The following is a 22,901-nucleotide window of genomic DNA, read 5'->3' as shown; positions in this document are numbered from 1 at the left end:
GCCTCTTAAAAAAAAAAAAAAGTTTTGTTACTTTAAGGGGCAAATAATAGTTCATTGTTTTCACTTGTTACTGGGTTACTAGGAACTTTTAACATAAAATTTTTTTCTTGCCTTTTAAATTATTTTTTTAATTGTAAAGGAATGTACTCTTTAGTTTAAAAAAAAAAAAGTTTGTATAGAGTAAAAAGCCCAGGTTTCCCCTCACTCCTCATTTTCAGCTCCAGTATCACTCCCTTCTCTAGAGATAGTGGGTGGTATGTGCCTTCAGGATCTTTTTAAATGAACTTCATTCCTTCAGCAGGTATTTGTTGAGACCTCTGAAGTGCCAGGCCCTCTGCTGGGTACCAGGGATAAAAAGGGGAATTTGACAGACATGGTCCCTGGTGACATGGAACTTACACCTAGTGAAAGACACGAGCAAAACGCAAGAAAGCAAAGGAATAAAAAATTTTAAAACCACAATTTGTGGTAAGTCCTATGACGGAAACAATAAGAGGAAACAGGGAGGGGGTCTTCCTTGACTGGGCTGGTCAGAAAAGGCCTCCCTGAGATGTGGTTATTAGGCCAAGACTTGCAGGGAGGAGGAGGGGCCAGGAGAAATTGGGAAGAGCATTTCAGGCAAAGAAAGAGGCACATGCAAAGGCCTTGAGGTTGAAAAGCACTTGTTTGGAGAACTGAGAGGAGAGCAGCGAGGTTAGAACAGGTGGTAATTGTAATAGAGAGTGACACAGGCTGAGGAGCAGTAGGAAGTTACTAAAGATTTGACTTTTGACATTTTAAGATTACTTGGGCAGCTTGGGAGGGTGATTGTAGGTGAGTAAGCAGAATGCAGGTACCTTAATATTTTTTCATCAATTTGTATAAACTCTGTATGTTATAAAGATATTAACCCTTTTCTGTTACATTTTCTACATATATTTTTCCTAGTCTTTTTTTCTCCCCTTCATTCTGTATTCAGGGATTTTTTAAACACAAAATTTACACCAAATCTTTGCATTTCTTCTATAATATCTAAATTTAGAAAGTTATCTCCATTCCAAAAATCTGGCAAGGGTTAAATTCCTGAAACAATATGGTGAAGTAGTTAAAATCATGCGCTTTGGAGTCAGACAAAACTGAGTTCCAATTCTGACACAGCTGCATTTTTGCTGTGTGAACTTCCTCAGCCACTTCTGTGAGCCTCAGTTTGCTGCTCTCCAAAATGAGAGTAATAATATTATTTTGTAACAATAATAATTATTCTATATTTCCTATTATTTGGTGTTTAAAATATTCATATTTATCTGCTTCAGTGATTTAGAATTAATTTTTTATATGGTGTGAGGTATGGGTCTAAGCCAATCTTTTTTTACAAATTGTTCCATTTTGGCTCTTAACACTTCTAAGAAATTACACAGCCGTTCAGAGCAAAAGGGAAGGAGAATTACCTTGCTTAAATACCTCCTCTGTGCTTGGTACTTCCTGTACATTAGATGATCTTTATGACAGTCTTTCCAGGCAGCTACTATTATTCCCACATTCCTGATGGAGAAACTAAAACTTAGGAGGCTATCGACTTGCTCAACCTGAAATAGGCCGTGACAAGCCTGGAACCCAAGCTGACTGGGCCACCATCCTGCTCTTTGGGCATGACAGCACCTCAAAGGACCTCAGCCTGAGCTCATTCTCCGTAAACAAAGGTGCGGGGCTGCAGCATGTCGGGAAGGGCCATTCGCCCACTGCTCCTGGGTACAGAGCTTAGTAGGGCCAAAGTGAGAGGACTGAGCCAGCCTGAATCATACCCAGAAAGGCTGGTAATTAAGGAGATTCAAGGGCAGATGAGAAGGGGGCTATGTTTGTGAGGTGGTGCAGCTTGAGTTGACTTAGAGGTAGGCGTGCATGGCTGGGAAAGGGCAGCACCGAGCGCTTCAAAGGTCAAAGGCACATAGGCAGTGGGTCAAATTAAGGCCAGGGTACGGGGTGGTTTGAGCAAACTCCCATCCCATCTGAGGGAAGCCCCTTCCCGCTCATCTTCTGTCTTCTCAGGTCAGAGCAGAAATACGACGTTTGCCCTCTGTGGATTTGCCAACTTCAGCTCCATTGGGATCATGCTGGGAGGCCTGAGTGAGTCCTATAGGGGCCTCTCGGCATCCTGGAGAGTTGGGGATGGACACTAGTCCTGGCCCTGAGACACTTCTTGGGGATCTGTAGGTCTCAGTTCTCCCATTAGTCTAAGGCAGAGCCTGAACAAGGCGGCCGTGAAGCTTCCTCCCAGCCATGGCATTTCATGATTTCTCTGCTGCTGGGGTAGCCCAGGAGGTTAGCACCTTGGCCTTGTAGGCCAAGCCTGGCTCAGGGCTCTGGGGAGGGTCGGGAGGTGCAGTGGTGACCTGCCCCCTAAGGCTTTAGTTCCCGTACCCACAAGGGACAGGCAGGCCTGGTGAGGCCTAGGGAAGAAGGCTCTGCACAGCTCTCAGCTCTTTACAAAAAACATTTCCACCCCCTGCAGTTCCCTGCCTGGTGGTGTAACCATCCCGTTTTGCTGAGTCTTGCAAAAGTGAATGATGGCCCAAGTCACTCAGCTAATAAGTGGCTGAAGCTGTGTTTAATCCCAGGTCTGCCTGACTCCAAACTCACGTTCTTTTCCTACACTTGCCACTGATGGCATGTGGGGAGGTGTGGAGTGCTACCTAGGGGCCCGAGTCAGGCCAAGGAGGACTCCCAAACTCAAAAGCATCAGGAGGACAGCGTCTGTCCCTCTGGCCACCCAGAAGAGAAAGGGGTGTCAGCAGATGCAGCCAGAGGCAAGATATAGGCAGAGAGGCATGCTGAGTCCTGGCCCTGAGCACTCCCGTCCTCTTGCAGCCTCCATGGCCCCCCAGCAGAAGAGCAACTTCTCCCAGATCATGCTCCGGGTGCTCTGCACGGGGGCCTGTGTGTCTCTGGTGAATGCCTGCGTGGCAGGTGAGTGCAGGCCTGGTGGGCTCAGGACTCAGAGCCCTGATTCTCCAGCTGGCCCTGGTCCAGGGCCAGGCACTGGGGCTCTGGCCTCTCTGGAAGTCCTTGGGTGGGGTTGGAGGGTAGTGAGGGGCTGGGCCCTGCCCACCAGCTGCTTTCCCTGCACAGGGATCCTCTACATGCCCGGGGGGCTGAGGTCGACTGTGAGTCCCTCCTGAACACGACCCTCAGCAGCAGCAGTTTTGAGGTGTACCAGTGCTGCCGCCAGGCCTTCCAGAGGTGAGAACCTGGGCCGTGGGGCGGAGGGACCCTGACAGTGATGGGGTGCAGGAGGCCCGATTTCCCAGCGGAGGCCTTTGGCACCAGGGCAAGGGGTAGAAATGTCATGGCTGTGGCTGATGTGACCAAGGGAGGAGGAAGTGGGGCTTGAGGACCAAACTTAGAGATGAAGTTTGGACCAGAGACATGGAGCAACTTCCCCAAAGTTGCACAGCCTTTAGTGGCCAGCAGAGCCAGGCCTAGAGCTCAGACTGCAGCCTTTGCTTCTTTTCATCACCGACCCGGAGTTCACCCTAGAGGCCCTGGACAACTGCTGTTGATTTTATAATCACACGATCTGTGCATAGCGGGGACAGAACATCTCTGTGCCTTCTGGAGGCTCTTCTTCCCCAGGAAGCAGCTGTCCCTATCTCTCTCTCTCCAGGCCCACCCCCTTGGGGAAGCCGCAGGGCTTAGACCCACCTCAGTCACAAATTGGGAAGGGTGACAGGATGTGGGCAGAGTGAGTACATAAGTAAATGAGGGGTGCCCCACTCGTCACCACCTTTCTGCTGTCCCATTTCCTACCTCCCCAAGTGTGAATTCTCAGGGTCACCTCTGCCTCTTCTCTCCTCTCTATATCCAAACAGCTCCCTGCTCTTCCCTATCCCCCCTGCCCTGGGTCTCCCGCATTCACCCTTCCTTTCTGCTCCAGGGTCCTCAGCCCTGGCATTTCAGCTGATTCCTTCCCCCTCCTCTCTGGGCGCTGGAATCTTGCTGTGGTTTAGCCCCTGCCAGGCAGCTTCTCCTGGAGACCCCCTCCTCTATGTTCAGAGACTCCCCGCTGCCTTCCTCCATAGCACTTCCCACACTGGTGTCCTGTGGAACACTGTCCCACAAGGTATGCAGAAGTTTCCATGATCCACTGAGTTTGGGAAACACTAAGCTAAATAAAGTTAGGGGTTTTTTGTTTGTTTGTTGTTTGTTTACTGTGGACTCATCAGTTTGATGTGGGTATAATAGGAGACATTTTCCAAATTTGGCTATAAGAATCTTTTTGATAGAAGCATCTCTTAGTTGAGGATTCCACGGAAAACAATTTGGGAAATATTGGTTAATGTTCAGACTGCTTTACGCTACATAACTGTAACACTTGCAAATGTAACACAGCACTGTGTGTCAGTGCACTGTTCTCAGTGCTTCATACTTTGTAACTCAGTCCCTACAACAACCCTGTGAGTCAGATACTATTATTATCCCTAGTTGAGGAATCAGAGTCCCAGAGAGGTTAAAGTGGCACAGCTGGGAAGAGGAAGAGGCAGGACTTGAATCCCCGCCATCCAGTTCCACAAGCTGTGGTGTTTCATCTCTCTGCTAGCCTGCTAACGTTCAAGGAGTTCGGTTGTGTGACTTGCTCTTACCCCCTCTGCTTGCCTTTTCTCCCCAGCCCAATCCCTCTGCTCCAGTAGGTCAGGCATCTGATGTGTTTTCCCTGCCTGTGAGCCTTTGTTTCTGGAGTTCCTGTCACCCAGCACATCCTGCCCTATGCTCCTCCCACCTCTATCCTCATTTCCCCAGCAGCTTTGGCTGCGGTGAACTGCAGTGCACCTGTCCCTGAGGCCACAGGGCCCCTGTTCCCTCACCCACCTCTGTTGGATCAAGCTTCCCAGCTGGGGCCTGAGGCATAGGCAATATGGAGCCTGGTCAGCAGTTACCCTGCTCGGTCAAGGATTTGGGCTCTACGGGGCGCTGGTCTTGCTCCTTGTGACCCCCACAGGCTGGCCCTGGGTCCCTTACTCAGGGCCCGAGTCCTTGCCCTTAGCTCCTCACAGCAGAGTCTTGGCCTGACTCCCATACCCCATGGCTAGCCTCTTGCCTTGCTCCCTGCAGCCCCCCACTCAGCTCCTATCCCTGCCCCAACTCCCCTTGAGCTGTCACAGGACACCCTCCTGATGTGGACTGCACAACTGTCTCCTAGTATCAGGTGCCAGCCCCTGCCCTGCCTGTCTGTTAGGGCATGGAGCCTCCTAAAGACTCACCCTGCCCTCCTTCCCTGGACCACCTGCACACTCATCACCTGGCCAGTCTCATTCCCTGGAAGACTGTAAGCCCCTTGGAGACAGGACTCAGAATGCTTCTGTTTTCTCTCATGGTACTCAGCATGATGTTGGGCCTGTGAAAGGTGTTAAATAAATGTTTATGGAATTGAATTGCAACTTCTCTCAGAGGCACCAGCCTGCATGCCATGCTATACATGTACAGATTGCTTTCAGCTCAAGAGCTGTTCTGATCCAGGGGACAGGCACAGAATTAAGGTCTCCTTGGTCTCGAGCAGCAGACTCTCATCCTCTCCTGCACCCACCATGCTCCTTCTTCCCCTTTCGCACCTGCAGAAGCTGGGAGCCCCTTGAGGGTGGGACTGCAAAAATACACTGCTTAGAGAAGGCACTGATGCTAGTACCAGGTGCCTGTGCTTAAATGCATCCTAAGCAGCAGCTTCTGAGTCAGGATTGGCCCAGATGCCTCCACTCACCCCGCCCACAGCCATGACAGGCATTGCTAATCAATCACAGCACTCCTTGCACTGAATCCAGAAGGGGCTTCAGAATCCATATCAGCTCAGTGCTGGATGAGCCCACCACCAAGTAATCCTAGGTGCCTTTTCTAGGTGGCACACTATTTGCCACTCCTGTGCTAAGAAACAGACCCTAAGAACCCAAACCGCCATTGATTTTGTCTCACTGGCCTGTGAAGGTCTAAGGTTTTTGTCAAAGACTAGAAATCAAAGGGGGTTGAAGCAAAGAGGGATCCTTTCAAAGAATGAATCCTGTGTAAGTGGTTTGTCCATTCCGGGTTTATGTATTGTTTATTTATTCAATCAAGGGGTATATATTGAGTACCTACTTTATTACTTGGCTTGGGCCACCATAACAAAGTACCACAGACTGGGCAGCTTAAACAACAGAAATTTATTTTGTCACAGTTTTGGAGGCTGGAAGTCCAAGATTAGGGTACCAGCATGGTCGGTTTCTGGTGAGGTCTCTCTTCCTGGCTTACAGATGGCCACCCTCTCACTGTGTCCTTATATGGCAAAGAGAGACAGCAGCTCTCTGGTGTTTCTTTTTATAAAGGCAATAATCCCACCCATCATGGGAGCACCACCCTCCTGACTTCTTCTAATCCTACTTACATCCCAAAGGCCCCATCTCCAAATACTGTCACATTGGGGATTAGGGCTTTAACATATGAATTTGGGGGGCACACAATTCAGTCTGTAACACCTACTATGTGCTGGACTCTGAGCTAGGCAGGGGGACAGCAGTGAACCAGACTCTGTAATGAGCTAAAGAACTGGAAATTTCCTTCAAGAAGAGGGTCAACTGGGGAGGGAAGCCCCAACAGAGACTGGATGGAGGTGGCTCCTGGCAAGGATTGCTTGAGAGGAGGGAAGGGGAAAATGACTCCAGCAGGGCTTGTGGGGCACCCGTATGTGGCCTGGTCAATGGATTTTTTGAGGCTCTTAGTAGATTAGAAAGTGAAAATAATGCCAGAATAGGATTATACAAATTGCCATTTAAACTGTCGTATATATTAACACAGAATACACTGTAGTATCAGGTTATCCACTAGATAATGAAAAGATTTTTTTTTCAACTAAAGCCCAGTTCAATAATTTAAAAAGCCATTTTTATTCATATTTGAATATTTTTATTTCATATCTGAAAGCGCCAAATCCTAGTCACTAGACCACCAGGGATATATCAAATATTTGAATGTGACTGCGTGTTTTTACATAAATTAGTTTTCTTGAAATACGTAGATTCTGTGTTCTTCTATATTTAGTGTAATAACAATCAACATAAAAGATACATTCATCATTTTTAAAAATTTTATTTGAAGTGTAGTTGATTTACAATGTTGTGTTAGTTTCTGGTGTACAGCATAGTGATTCAGCTCTACCTATATATATAATAGTTTGCATTTGCTAATCCCAAACTCCCAATCCATCCCTCCCCTACTCCTCCTCTCCCTTGTTCTCTGTGTCTGTGAGTCTGTTTCTGTTTCATAGATAAGTTCATTTGTGTCATATTTTAGATTCCACATATAGGTGATATCATGGTATTTGTGACTTACTTTTTTTTTTTTTACTCTTTCTGACTTCACTTACTATGATAATCTCTAGGTCCATCCATGTTGCTGCAAATGGCATTATTTCTTTATATTTTATGGCTGAATAGTATTCCATTGTATATATATGCCACCTCTTCTTTATCCATTCATCTGTTGATGGACATTTAGGTTGTTTCCATGTCTGGCTATTGTAAATAGTGCTGCAGTGAACATAGGGGTACATGTATCTTTTCAAATTATAGTTTTGTCTGGGTTTATGCCCAGGAGTAGAATTGCAGGATCATATGGTGGCTCTATTTTTAGTTTTTTGAGGAACCTCCATACTGTTCTCCATAGTGGTTCCACCAATTTACATCCCCACCAACACTGTAAGAAGGTTCCCTTTTCTCCACACCCTCTCCAGAATTTGCTGTTTGTAGACTTTTTTTAAAAAATAAATTTATTTATTTATTTATTTATTTTTAGACAAGTCTCTACCTTTATTGGCCAGCAGGCTACTTGAGGGGGATGAAGCGGGAGGAGTGGGTGGCCCCAATGCCGGGCCGGCCATGCTTCACAGGCTTGTAGGTGATGGAGAACTCGCCTAGGTAGTGGCCAATCATCTCAGGCTTCATTTCCACCTGGTTGAAAGTCTTGCCCTTGTAGACGCCCACCATGCCGCCCACCATCTCGGGCAGGATGATCATGTCGCGCAGGTGCGTCTTCATCACTTCGGGCTTCTCCAGGGACGGCGCCTCCTTCTTGGCCTTGCGCAGCCGCTTCAGCAGCGAGTGCTGCTTCCCCCGGAGGCCGCGGTTGAGTCGCCGCCGCTGCCGCGCGCTGTACAGCTGCATCAGCTGCTCACAGGACATGTCCAGCAGCTGGTCGAGGTCCAAGCCGCTGTAGGTGAACTTGCGGAAGGTCCGCTTCTTCTTCTGTTCCACTTCCGCCATCTTGTCGGCTCTTCAGAACTATTTTATTTTATTTTTATTTTTGGCTGTCGGGTCTTCGCTGCTGCACGCGGGCTTTCTCTAGTTGCGGCGAGCGGGGGCTACTCTTTGTTGCGGTGTGCGGGATTCTCATTGCGGTGGCTTCTCTTGTCGCGGAGCACAGGCTCTAGGTGTACGGGCTTCAGTTGTTGTGGCACGTGGGCTCAGTAGTTGTGGCTCGCAGTCTCTAGAGCACAGTCTCAGTAGTTGTGGCGCAGGGGCTTAGTTGCTCCGTGGCATGTGGGATCTTCCCAGACCAGGGCTCGAACCCATGTTGCCTGCATTGGCAGGTGGATTCTTAACCGCTGCGCCACCAGGGAAGCCTGTTCGTAGACTTTTTAATGATGGCCATTCTGACCGGTGTGTGGTGGTACTTCATTGTAGTTTTGATTTGCATTTCTCTAATAATTAGTGATGCTGAGCATCTTTTCATGTGCCTACCGGCCATCTGTATTTATCACTTTAAATTAAGCCCTGGCGGGATGGCCTGGTCATGGACTCCTTTCAGTCACATGACTATATGAATGACCTCATTTGGAGAGATTAGTAAAAGTCTACATTGGAAGCCCTTTCTGGATTGGAGACTCCTGTCCCCCTCCTGCTGCCCTCTGCTGCCCCCTGCATGCGCCTGACCACGAGCAAAAGGAATTGAAAGGGCTTCACTCATGGAAAGGGCTGGATGCCCAGAGCATGGTGAGAGCAGGGCTGGCTCTTTCCCAGGCAGGGCTGGCTGTGGCTGCCCATGGAGCTGACCACAGACAGGCTCAGAGCAGCCAGAGATGCTGCCCCTGGGGGCACTGCAGAGGGGCTGTCCTGCCAGGGGGATGGGGGGAGGTAAGAACAGTATGCCCTGTAGGGAAGGTCACTGTCATGAACTCAGTAGGATGAGGCCCAGACAGGAGCCCATTGGTGGGTCCGGGCTTCACTCTGATGTCTGGGAGTGAGGGGTGCATGCAGAGTGGGTGTGGAGAAGGGAGCAGTCTGGAACACCAGAGCCTGTGTTAGGCCACACCCAGTGGGGTCCACTCTGTGCTGAAGACCATTTCCCCCCCAATTCATCCTGGACCAATACTTGTATAAAGGACAATACAAGTGAATTACTGGGATAATAATAATAATAATAAAGGCATCTTTATTGTTATATTCAACACACATAAGATTACTCTGTCAAATTGCTATGCAGTTTCTGAATGTCACTTTCAATATCGATACTTACATTATTATAGATCTATAAGCAGATGTGGACCACACCAGTCCATGCTGTGAATAGTTCTGTCCTATAGCATTTTCTGTTAATGAAAACTCTTCAGAGAATTGTTTCCTCAGATGATTTGTCCTGCATTTCAGATTCTCTAAGGGGAATTGGGAAAAGGCCATGGAACTCTGGTTGGAATCCATGAAACCTGCCTTTCATATGAGAGAATGCATGCAAAATTGCAAGGACAATAGCAGAATTCCAAATAATTTATGCAAATGCTCCCCACTCAAGGAGTGAAGCATAACTCCCCATCTCATAAGTGTGTGCTATGCTTAGTAACCTTCTTCCAAAGAGTACAGTATGGAAATGGGGGAACAAGAAAGGAACTTTGCAGTAGAGAAGTCTGGTAAACACTTCCTTAGCCAGGTGGTCATGGTTAACCTCATCAGTGGTAAGTCCAGTTGATAACACATACCCTTGATATGTTGTGTTGAGAAGGGCACTTCACCTCTGTGGTCCTCCTCCCCGAAGCCCATAACCCCAGTCTAACCATGAGAAAAACATCAGGCAAACAAATTGAGAGACAGTCTACAAAATATCGATCCTCAATAATCCTCAAAACTGGCAGGGTCATTAGAAGCAAGGAAGGTTTGAGAAACTGTCACAACCCCAAGAAGCCTAAGGAGACATGATGACTAAATGTGTATTGTAGGGCTTCCCTGGTGGCGCAGTGGTTAAGAATCCGCCTGCCTATACAGGGGACACGGGTTCGAGCCCTGGTCCAGGAAGATCCCATATGCCGCGAAGCAACTAAGCCCATGTGCCACAGCTACTGAGCCTGCACTCTAGAGGTCACGAGCCACAACTACTGAAGCCTGCGTGCCTAGAGCCCATGCTCCACAACAAAAGAAGCCACTGCAATGAGAAGCCCGCGCACCCCAACGAAGAGTAGCCCCTGCTCGCCACAACTAGGGAAAGCCCACACGCAGCAACGAAGACCCGACGCAGCCAAAAATAAATAAAACAAAATTTTAAAAAATGTGTATTGTAGTGGGTTGAATTTTGTCCCCCCAAAAGCTATGTCCATAGAGAATGGACTTGAGGACATGGGGAGGGGGAAGGGTAAGCTGGGACGAAGTGAGAGAGTGGCATGGACATATATACGCTACCAAATGTAAAATAGATAGCTAGTGGGAAGCAGCTGCATAGCACAGGGAGATCAGCTCAGTGCTTTGTGACCACCTAGAGACGTGGGTTAGGGAGGGTGGGAGGGAGATGCAAGAGGGAGGAGATATGGGGATATAGGTATATGTATAGCTGATTCACTTTGTTATAAAGCAGAAACTAACACACCATTGTAAAGCAATTATACTCCAATAAAGATGTTAAAAAAAAAAAAGCTATGTCCAAGTGCCAGCCCCCAGTACCTGTGAATGTAACCTTAGTTGGCAATAGGATTTTACAGATGTAATTAGGTTAAGGATCTCAAGATGAGATTATCCTAGATTTAGTGTGAGCCCTAAATTCAATGACTGGGTGTCTTTATAAGAGAAAGGAGAGGGAAATTTGAGGCACACAGGCACAGAGATGCACAAAGAAGGCCATATAAAGATGGAGGCAGAGATCAGCATTATCAGCTCCAAGATATAGCCCACCCCATGGTGACAAGCCAAGGAGCACCTGGGGCCACCAGAAGCTGGAAGAGGCAGGAAGCTTCTCCCTTGGAGCCCTTAGAGGGAGTGTGGCCTACACACTTAGGACTTCTGGCCTCCAGAACTCCAGAGAGAATACATTTCTGTTGTTTTAAGCCACCAAATTTGTGGTAATTTGTTCCAGAAGCCCTAAGAAACGAATACAGGTATCTTGGATGTGATCCTGGAATAGAAAAATGACATTAGGGAAAAACTAATGAAATCCAAATATAGTATGGAGTGTAGTTAAAAACATATTAATAGAGGTCCATTAGTTGTGACAGTATACCATAGTAACTGGGTGAGGGATCTATAGGAACTTTGTATTATTTATGCAGCCCTTCTGTAAATCTAAAACTATTCTAAAATTTACAAGTATATTTTAAAAACTGCACGGGGAAAAAACCCTGCCTTGACACAGGTGCTGTGTAACTTGTAAGTCGGCCTGTGGGTAGCTCTGTCCTAGACAATGCACGTCCTGGTAGGCAACCCACCAAGTCTGTGAGTTGATCAATGAGCCATATTTACTCCCTTTCCACCGATTCTTCCCACGGCGCTGATCTCATCTCTCCCGACCCCTCACTTTATTTCAATCATGTGCCTTCAGCTGAATATGAATTAGTCCTGGCCTCTTTACAACCCCATGAAGAACATCATCTGCTTGAAATTACTTTTGACTCAGAATTAGTAAGCCCTGAGTTTGGACAGGACCCTATATATCATTTTGAGGGTGTCTGCCCCTCCCAAGTTTTCTGAGAATTTTTATACCCACTGCATGGATGATCTCTGTAATCATGCTTTTTTTTTTAAATTTTATTTTTTATTTATTTGTTTATTTTTTGGCTGCACTGGGTCTTTGTTGCTGCACGCGGGCTTTCTCTAGTTGCGGTGAGTGGGGGCTAACTCTTCGTTGCGGTGCGTGGGCTTCTCACTGTGGTGGCTTCTCTTGTTGTGGAGCACGGGCTCTAGGCGCCCGGGCTTCAGTAGTTGTGGCACGTGGGCTCAGTAGTTGTGGCTCACGGGGTCTAGAGTGCAGGCTCAGTAGTTGTGGCACACAGGCTTAGTTGCTCCGCGGCATGTGGGATCTTCCCGGACCAGGGCTCGAACCTGTGTTCCCTTCATTGGCAAGCGGATTCTTAACCACTGCGCCACCAGGGAAGCCCTGCCATCATGCTTTTATGTTTGAATCACAAGACTCCACCCCCATGACCATCGTTGATTGAACAAGTACTGAATACCTGACTCAGGAGAAGCAAAGCTACAGTCTTGCCAATGGTCTTTCAGATTCTTGGGAAAGAGTTCAAACTGAAAAAGAAAAAGAAAAAGAAAAAGAAACAAAGCTGAAAGCTGAGTCACCACAGTGGGCCTGGCTTGGAGCTGATCTCATTCCCACCCTTCCTACAGCCTAGTTGCTCAACTTTTCCTCTGATTCAATGAGAGCTGAATTCTTTCCAGAATCCCCTCTAACCTGAGCTAATGTGAGAAGGTTCCTTTTACTCTGCAATCAAGAGGATGCTGCCTAGGAGAGCCACATTGTCAAACTCCCCATTCTGCTTGGAATCAAGTGGTCATCATCATTTACTTGAATACCATCCAAACAAGAATCTCATTACCTCTCTGTGCAACCCATTTCATATTGGACAGCTCCACTTCTTAGAAGGTTCTTTTTGATTTTGCATCAAAAAGGGTTCACTTTTGATCCCATTCTGGGATACTCAGAACAAGTCCAATCTCGTGTGTGTGTCTTTTTTTTTTTTTTTTTTTAACCAAAGTAATACTTGCTCATTGGTTTTATTTATTTATTTATTTTTATAAATTTATTTGTTTTTATTTTTGGCTGTGTTGGGTCTTCATTGCTGTATGCGGGTTTTCTCCAGTTGCGGCAAGTAGGGGCTACTCTTCGTTGTGGTGCGCGGACCTCTCATTGTCGTGGCTTCTCTTGTTGCAGAGCATGGGCTCTAGGCATGCAGGCTTCAGTAGTTGTGGCACGTGGACTCAGTAGTTGTGGCTCGTGGGCTCTAGAGCTCAGGCTCAGTAATTGTGGTGCATGGGCTTAGTTGCTCCACGGCATGTGGGATCTTCCCAGACCAGGGCTCGAACCCGTGTCCCCTGCATTGGCAGGTGGATTCTTAACCACTGTGCCACCAGGAAAGCCCACTCATTGGTTTTAAAAAGTCAAACTTTGGGACTTCCCTGTCAGTCCAGTGGTTAAGACTCCGTGCTTCCACTTCAGGGGGCATGGGTTCGATCCTTGGCCAGGAAATTAAGATCCCGAATGCCATGTGGCTTGGCCAAAAACCAAACAAACAAAAACAAAACAATAATAAAATAAAACAGCATTTAAAAAATAGTCAAATTTTATAGAAAGCTTGTGGAAATGTTGTACTCCCTCTTCCACAAGACAGCCCCTTCAACTGTTAGAAGACGGCAACCATCCAGTCTTCCTTTCTGTGAGCTGGGAACCCTGAGTTCTTTTAGTTGTTACTCACATAGCATATAATATTTCAAAAATTGCCCCAGATCTGATCCGTAGTTGTTCTGTACTCATATACAGACAGTTCATGAGTCATGAGCAAATCCAAGGTTGAAGCCAGAACACAGGGTGGTAAATATGATCTCATGGGTGTAACCAAGATGGTGTGTTAGGACTAAAGACTGGATATAGCCTTGGGGAGGTATTTAAAAGAGGCAGATCTATTAGGAAGGAAGAGTGTTTTAAGAAGTTACATGCCTGCTTTAGAAATCCTCAAAGCTGAGGGCTTGCGTGTTGAGAGTGAAACACCAGGAGGAGTTGTCATGGATGCAGAGAATGGAAGAAAGTCCTGGCCTAGAACACAAAGGGGACCAGAGATAGGATAAGAATGGTGTGGATGAGACCTCATCTATTGGGACATCTATTAGGACTCCTACTTACCCACCATCAAGGGTACAACAAGTTCCTAACTTGCCTGGGAAGTGATTTCCATTCCAGACGTGGAGGGGAATTGCTGCTTTGGACCAAGTTCTGACAAAGACATGGAATGGTGAAGTGGGAGTAACCGTGCCAACAGGGACTTTGTGAGTGGAAGTGAAGGAGACGCTGACATAGCCAGGCACTAATTCCACACTTGAAAGTACAGGCATTCAAGAAGAAGACTCTGAGTGGAAAGTCAGAATGGAACTCTAGTTCTGCTCTAGTAAAATATCCCAATGAGGAAGGGAAGGCAGAGATGACAGAAGAAATCAGCACGGTTATAAGTGAATATCAGGAACCTGGCTTACAAGAATTGAATTTCAATATAACAGGCACCAAAATCTGACTGAAGGACACATGACCCAGCGTAGGAAAGATAGTTGGTTGTCCTCCAATAGTCTGTCTCCCCTTTTTCCCTTTAGTTATAACTACATATCTAACTGAGCCAGTGGCCTACCTTAAAGACTACATTTCTCAGTCTTCCTTGCAGCTAGGTGTGGCCATGTGACTAAGGTCTAATCAATGGAGTGTGAGAAGTCAAGCAGGCAGCTTCCAGATCATGCCCTTTGAGAAGGGGCCAGCAAAATTTTTCTTAAAGGGCCAGATAGTAAATATTTTGGCCCATATTATATCTTTTGCAACTACTCAACTCTGCCCTTGTAGTTTGAAAGCAGTCATTAGACAATATTAAACAAATGACAGTGGCTATGTTCCAATAAAACTGGGTTTTCAGAAGCATGGCCGACGTGCAGTCTGTAGTTTGCTGACCACTGCCTTAGATGCAGGGACTCCTCCTCCATGTCCCTGGTACATTTCATAATTTTGCTCCATGCCAGTTGGAGCACAGATGGGAAGGTGAGCCCACTTAGGCAATGGAGACAAAGGCAACACTCTAGGGACAGGGCACTCACAAGTTAGAAGGAGCTTGAGCCCCAGAGGTCTTTGTAGAGCAATGCTGCCGTGACAATGCAGACTTTATGAGAGTGAAGAAGAATGTCTATCTTGTACCTATTATTTGGGATCTCTGTCACACACACCCTGCCAGTGGACAAGAAGAGCAAGACAGGCAGGTAGAAAGAGCAGGTTTGCTGCTCTGTGGGGTTCTTGATGAACAAATGGGAAACAATGAATGAGAACCAGCCATCAACCCTGGCTGGTTCTGTGGCAGTGTGGGGCGGGTGCAGTCCACTGGAGCCTGAAAAATGACCACTCCCTCCAATAAAGTCCAAGTCTGAAATATAACACTCACTGGCCACGAAGACTTAAAAGAAGAAAGAGAGAAAAGAAGAAAGAGAGAGTCCTGATACACATGTGAGAGGAAATGGAGAGAGAGCCATGTGGCCAAACTGTAAAGTTTTCCAATTCAGCTTCATGACAGGAGAGCATGAGAGGGAGAGAGAGAGAGGGAGAGGGAGAGGGAGAGAGAGAGAGAGAAGAAAGAAAGGAAGGAAGGAAGGAAGGAAGGAAGGAAGGAAGGAAGGAAGGAAGAAAGGAAGGAAGAAGGGAGGGAGGGAAGGAGGAAGGAAGGAAGGAAGAAAGAAAGAAAGAAAGAAAGAGAAAGGAAAGAAAGGAAGGAAGGAAGGAGGGAGGGAAGGAAGAGAGAAAGAAAGAAGGGAAGAAAGGAAGAAAGAAAGAAGGAAGGAAGGAAAGAAGAAAGAAAGGAAGGAAGGAAGGATGGAAGGAAGAGAGAAAGAGAGAAAGGAAAGAAAGAAAGAAAGGAAGGAAGGAAGAAAGAAAGAAAGAAAGGAAGGAAAGAAGGAAGGAAGGAGGGAGGGAGGGAAGGAAGGAAGAGAGAAAGAAAGAAAGAAAGAGAAAGAAAGGGTCGTGGTAGGGTCATACCAACTCTGCGCCTCAGGCTTCGGGAAGCAGGCAGTGGAAAAGAGGCCAATCAGCTGTACAGAACCTGTGAATGTACAGTGACCTAGCCCACTAGTAAACGTGGCCTGATCCATAAGGTAGACTCAAACCAAATAGACCTGCGTTCCCTCCTCTTGGAGAACAGCAGGATGGAGCTAGAAGAAGGGCATTCCTCCCCACTCCTCAACCAGCTCCCTTGCTGCCCGCCAAGTGTTACAAATTGTGTATAGAGCTTAAAAGAACAAGGAAGAGGTAAACTCACAAGGACTGTTTGGAAGAGATTTCAAATTCTCATACAAGTTTATGCTGCCATCTGACTTCTCTCCAGTCACCTTCCATATCTTTTCAAGATGGGGCTCACTTTTCTTTTTTCTTTCTTTTTTTCTTGGCCACACCTCGTGGCTTGCGGGCATCTTAGTTCCCCAACGAGGGATTAAACCCGGCCTGGCAGTGAAAGCACTGAGTCCTAACCACTGGACCAGCAGGGAATTCCCAAAATGGGACTCATTTTTCATCTGTAAGTAAGATAGGTAATAACTGACAGATCCCGACTGGCACCCAGAATGCTACAGCTCTCCCAGAGGTCAGTACACACTTTGCATCCAGTGACTGCATGTGCTTAAACCAATGTGAGTGAGTCTGATGAGGCTTGGGAAGCTACCACATGGGCTGCTTCTGTCATTCAGCTCCAAGTGACAAAGAACATGTGTTTTCCCAAGCAAAAATTTTGTTTTTCTTTCCAAGAAAAAAAGATAAGTCATTTAGGGTTGGGATGGGAAACTCACTTTGTAAACTAAAGATTGCTTTTATCTCCTGAAAGTTAGTTTCTCAATAAGATTCTTTTCTACTTTTAGAGGCATCACTTATTTATATTTTAACCAGAACTGTTTTTTTCAAAGCCAACTCCTCAATTAGAGGAGAAATAAACCGTATCAAAGCACACAGCTTTCAAGTGATCTTTTCTTCCCAGTGCCCTGAGGGCAAATATCTCTAATCTCCTCTAATCTCTGTTGTTGGGGCCTGGGGCAAGCTGGGTTTTGCTATGTCAGCTGCTCTGAGCCAGAGTGTGGCCAAATGCCGGAGGCAGGGACCAGGGTCATGCTGGTGAGAACAGAACCCATAGGTGAGAAAATCTGGTGGCTGGTATGGGAAAGGAGGTGGCCCTCCAACTGAAAAGTTTCATCATTCAGTGAATCAATTTCATCTATCTAAGCTGGAATGAATTGCAGGAAGCTCAAGTCAGGAGCTCTCAACACACTGGTAGGTTTTATCACTTGGGAGGTGTGTCACAGTCATTGATTTGTTTCCCTATAGCAGAGAAAGTACTGGAGTTTATGGACAATTTAACTTTTTAATAAAAAATATATAAATCAGAGTGGTATTTTACGCAGAATTCTTTTGGTTGTAAATGACAGAAAACAAATCAAATAGTTTAGGAGAAAAGGAAATGATGGGCTGTCTAACCAGGAAGTTGCAGGGGGACAGCTCCAGACAGCGGGACTCAGGGGTGGATCCAGGACTCTCTCTGTACCTCTCAGTCTCTGCTTTTCTTTGTATTTGTTTCTTCCTGTGTCCACGGTGACCTCCTGCTGTTGAACTGGCTTCCTCCATAAGGCTGGGATCCTGGCCATCAGAAAATCATGGATTCACATGGGAGCTCACTTCCCTGACAGCTAGTTGGGAAAAAAAGGGCAAATCTTCAAGAGTGTGATTGATCCTCGGGGGTCATATGCCCTCCTCCAGAGCAATCACTAAGGCCTGGAAGGTGGGGGTGTGATGATTGGTCCAGTCTGGCTCTTTTGTCCACTCCCCGCTCTATCACTGTGACCCAGGAGGCAGAAGATGGCAGCTCCTGTTGGACAGCATGCTTGGAGACAAGGGGTTGGACAATTCCCTCAAAGAATGGGGGTGTTGTCCCCTGAGGAAAGGCAGCTATTTTTTCCATATATCTGTAAAGATTGCAATGGTAGCACATCTTTAAAAAGTTTTGAGATAATAGAAATAATGGAAATTTAGCTTTTGAAATAACCTAGAGAAAAGGGACTAACATTTTCTGAATGCTTATTGTGGCATAAGTTATTTGCATATGCCATCCTGTGTAATCCTCGAAAACAAAAACAAAAACGAACACAACCTATGAAGGAGATATTACTCTCCTCATTTGGCCAGCGAGGGAACTGAGGTGTAGAGGAGTGAGGTGGCTTGCTCCAGGACACGTAGCTCAATGGCTGAGCCAGTTTTTGAACTCAGTTCTGTTTGACTTTAATCCCAGACTCTTAACTATCATAATGCTTTGGCTTCCTCGTTAATCTACCCAATGAACAGATATATGTGTAAAATACTTTAGATTATTCTTGTTCTGATTAGTAGTATTGGACTTCTGTGGCCGTTTACAGAGATGGCTGCAAATTCCCTTTCAGAGGCCACTCTATGTCTCCTCTCCTTTCATCTGGGCAGGCTTGTGACCACTTTGACCAATAGAATCTGGGGGAAACAATGCTGTGGGACTTCGGAGGCTGGGTGTCTCAGTCAGCTTGGGCTGCTATAACAAAATACCACAGACTGGATGGCTTAAGCAACATTTATTTCTCACAGTTCTGGAGGCTGGGAAGTTCAAGATCAAGATGCTGGCAGATTTGGCGTATGGTGAGAGCCCTCTTCCTTGTTTACAGATGGCCACATTCTGGCAGTGTCCTCCCTTGGCTGAGGCGGGGGGCGTGCTCTGGTCGCTCATTTGTCTTCTTATAAGGTCACTAAACCCATCATGGGATTCTACTCTCATGACCTCATCTAAACCTAATTACCTCCCAAAGGCCCCACATCTAAATACCATCACACTGGGGATCAGGATTTCAACAAACGAACTTCAAAGGGACACAAACGTTCAGTCCATAGCACTGGGTCATAAAAGGACAGGCAGCTTTGGCCTTGTTCACTGGGATATTCACTCCTAGCACCCTGATCTACCAGGTAAGAGGTTTCACTACTCTGAGACTACCATGCTTTGAGGAAGCCCAAGCCACAAAGAGGGGTCACATGGGGGCACTAAGCCAGCCATCCCAGCTGAGCCCAGCCTTCAAGTCATCCAGCCGAAACGCTAGATATGAGTGAAGGAGCCTCCAGGTGGTTCCAACCCCCAGCCATTTGCATCTTCCCAGCTGAGGCCTCAGACATCATGGAATAGAGAGACAAGCCAACCCTGTGGAACCCCATCCAAATTCCTGACTCACTGAATCCTAGAGCATAACAGACAGTGGTTGTTTGGTGTGACTAGGTTTGGGAGGGTTTATTATACAGCAGTGGATAGCTGGAGCAGCTCCAGAGTAGGAATCAAAGATGTTTGGTCACAGAGTGTTTGAATTAAGAGGAAGATGAAATTGAGGACTAGTTTGTAACAACCAAGTTACAAAGTAGTGGTTCTTCCCAACAGGGAAACTTGCAAAAATCCTGGGCTCCGGGCTGCAATCTCCCTTCCTCCACCAGGTGGAGTGTGTGCATCTGCTGCTCCCTCCCGGCCGGTGCCCAAGGCACGGTGAGAGAACAGGTCGGTGCTGCCAGACTGTGATGACCCCACCCCAGCCTGGATCCCTGGCTCCAAGGCTGCAGAGAGCAGAGCCCCAGGAGGGCCTGGGTGAAGCCACTGCTGGGAGCCACCTCCTTTTTTTGAGGAAGTCAGCGCCTCTAAAGGAGCGCAGGACCTGAAAACAAAATTCTCCTGGCAGGATCTACCATCCCACTACAGGAGGGTTCAATCTCCCCATAATGGGAGCCCCTTCAAATTGCTCAGTTTCCCCTCCCATCAATCGGATTTCATAAAGGGGCATCATCCCCGGACGTCCTGATTCAAGGCTGGGATCCATGGAGAATTCCCGATTTACTCCCTCCTTCCCTCACTTCCTTTTTTCATTCCATCCAAACCAGAGTACTCCATATATATGATTTAAAATGCCAAACAGTACCATAAGGTTTATAACAACAACAACAGAAAAAAAATTCCAGCAATTCCCTACCCCACTTTCCCCATCCCTGAATCCCTCCTTCAGACTCTCAGTTGCTTCTTCTGGTATTTACCTACATATTTCTAAATAATGTACTCATATTGCTTTTTTTTTTTTGAAGTATTGATTTTAGATGCTATATTTTTACTCCCCGTTATGGAAGATGACTCATTGACTATTTTATACCACTCATGCCCTACTTCTCCTTCTTTCATCCTCCCAATATGGTAATATCACAATTTTTGGTAAATACCATATTCCATTAATGCTTATTTACCTCATTATGGCTATATGTCTTGTTCATTCATGAACCACTATGATTACATTTCCTTCCTTGCACATCTTTTTATCCTTCTGGAGATATCACTATAATTCTCCTAATCTGATATTGTAAGATGCACCATTATTTATGTACCACCAAGAAACTAAACTGTGACACTCCATTGTTTGCAGGATGCATCTCAGTATCAGAAATGTTAATAATGTGTACATTTTCAAGTTCATATAATACAATGTTTGCCTCCTCTTTGTTGCTGAGTTTTCTTTGCAGTTATCATTAATTCTTCCTAAATTTTTAAAGAATACTTTTTTTTTTTTTTAAGTCAAAGACCTTGAGACCTAGTTTCTGTAGGGTCAAACACATCAGACACTATATCTGATTCACTTTTTTAAAAAAATTTATTTATTTATTTTATTTTTGGCTGCGTTGGGTCTTCGTTGCTGCGCGCGGGCTTTCTCTGGTTGCCGCGAGCGGGAGCTACTCTTCGTTGTGGTGCGCGGGCTTCTCATTGTGGTGGCTTCTCTTGTTGCGGAGCACGGGCTCTAGGCTCGTGGGCTTCAGTAGTTGCAGCATGCAGGCTCAGTAGTTGTGGCTCGTGGGCTCTAGAGCACAGACTCAGTAGTTGCGGCGCACGGGCTTAGTTGCTCCGCGGCACGTGGGATCTTCCCGGACCAGGGCTTGAGGCCATGTCCCCTGCATTGGCAGGTGGATTCTTAGCCACTGTGCCACCAGGGAAGTCCCTGATTCACTTTTTTCCTGGAGATATTCCTTTTGGAGCCTTCCATCCACTGACTCCGGCCTGCTGTACAGCTGTCACCTGGGACTTTCCTACACCTCCCTCCGGTGTGGATCAACTATTTTCTTGTCTTTCTCATTTTGGTGGAGAATGTATACACAGGATATAACATTTTCTGAGGCATTGCATACCTGAAAATGTCTCTCTTCTATCATTATGCTAGGTTACTAGTTTGGCAGGGAATGGAATTTAAGTTTGGAAATAATTTTATCTTACAGTTTTGAAGACTTTATCCAACTGTATTCTGGCTCCCAGTGTTGAGGCTGAGAAAGCTGATGCCATTCATTCTGATTTTTGATCATCTGTATATGAATGGCTTTTTCCTTCCTGGAAGCTTTTAGAATCATTTCTTTATCCTTGGTGTTCTACTGTCATAATGAATCTTTTTCTATTCATTGTGCTGGGAATTAGGTGGGCCTTTTTTTTTTTTTAATTTTATGTATTTATTTATTTATTTAAGGCTGTGTTGGGTCTTCGTTTCTGTGCGAGGGCTTTCTCTAATTGCGGCAAGTGGGGGCCACTCTTTATCGCAGTGCGCGGGCCTCTCACTATCGCGGCCTCTCTTGTTGCGGAGCACAGGCTCCAGACGCGCAGACTCAGTAATTGTGGCTCACGGGCCCAGTTGCTCCGCGGCATGTGGGATCCTCCCAGACCAGGGCTCGAACCCGTGTGCCCTGCATTGGCAGGCAGACTCTCAACCACTGCGCCACCAGGGAAGCCCAAGGTGGGCCTTTTTTTAATTGATGTATAGTTGATGTATAATATTATATGTTACATGTGTACAATATAGTGATTCACAATTTTTAAAGGTTGTACTCCATTTATAATTATTATAAAATATTGTCTATATTCCCTGTATTGTACAATATATCCTTTTGCTTATTTTATACCTAAGAATTTATACCTCTAATTCCCCTACCCCTATATTGCCCTTCCCCCCTTCCCTCTCTCCACTGGTAACCACTAGTTTGTTCTCTATATCAGTGTCTGCTTTTTTGTTATATTCACTAGTTTGTTGTATTTTTTAGGTTCCACATATAAGTGATATCATACAATATTTGTCTTTGTCTGACTTATTTCACTTAGCATCATGCCCTCCAACTCCATCCATTGTGCTGCAAATGGCAAAATGTCATTCTTGTTTTCGGCTGACTAGTATTCCACTGTGTGTGTGTCACACACAGTGGAATACTAGGTCTCACATCTTCCTTATCCATTCATCTATTGATATGGGTACTTCTATACCTTGGCAATTGTAAATAATGCTGCGATGAACGTTGGGGGTATGTGTATCTTTTCAAGGTGGGCCTTTCAATCTGCAAATTTGTGTCATTGAGCTCTGGGAAGTTTTGTTTTGTTTTGTTTTTAAATTTATTTATTTATTTTTGGCTGCATTGGGTCTTTGTTGCTGCAGGTTTTCTCTAGTTGAGGTGAGTGGGGGCTACTCTTCATTGCAGTGCATGGGCTTCTCATTGCAGTGGCTTCTCTCATCGCCAAGCGTGGGCTCTAGGCACACGGGCTTCAGTAGTTGTGGCTCACGGACTCTAGAGCACGGGCTCAGTAGTTGTGGCACACAGGCTTGGTTGCTCCGCGGCATGTGGGCTCTTCCTGGACCAGGGATTGAACCCGTGTCCCTTGCATTGGCAGGCGGTTTCTTAACCACTGCACCACCAGGGAAGTCCTCTGGGAAGTTTTTTTATCATTCCCTGATAATTTTCTTTCACTTCCTCTATTCTTTTTTTCCGGAACTATTATTTGACTGTTGGACCCTCTGGATTTATCGTCTACTTTTCTTACCTTTCTTCTGTGGTCTCTTTGTTTGTGATTTTGTTTG

The 22,901-nt window shown here is 46.2% G+C and overlaps 1 protein-coding gene and 1 pseudogene across 1 annotated transcript; one reads left to right on the top strand and one right to left on the bottom strand.

Annotated features, from left to right (window-relative positions):
• The first annotated feature begins 373 nt into the window (after positions 1-373).
• Positions 374-10,384, top strand: LOC130707551 (sodium/nucleoside cotransporter 1-like; annotated as a pseudogene).
• LOC103013974 (40S ribosomal protein S15-like) lies at positions 7,821-8,258 on the bottom strand. Its single transcript, XM_057544630.1, has one exon. It carries the CDS (start codon positions 8,256-8,258, stop codon positions 7,821-7,823), a length of 438 nt encoding a protein of 145 aa, XP_057400613.1.
• Positions 10,385-22,901: the final 12,517 nt, after the last annotated feature.

Source organism: Balaenoptera acutorostrata, chromosome 3, assembly GCF_949987535.1.
Source record: "Balaenoptera acutorostrata chromosome 3, mBalAcu1.1, whole genome shotgun sequence".
NCBI lineage: Eukaryota > Metazoa > Chordata > Mammalia > Artiodactyla > Balaenopteridae > Balaenoptera > Balaenoptera acutorostrata.
Note: the sequence above shows the minus strand (reverse complement) of the source record. Positions and strands in the feature narration are given on the sequence as shown.

Excerpts from the sequence above, each read along its gene's own strand:
- LOC103013974 (XM_057544630.1), bottom strand. The coding sequence starts at position 8,258 with ATGGCGGAAGTGGAACAGAAGAAGAAGCGGACCTTCCGCAAGTTCACC.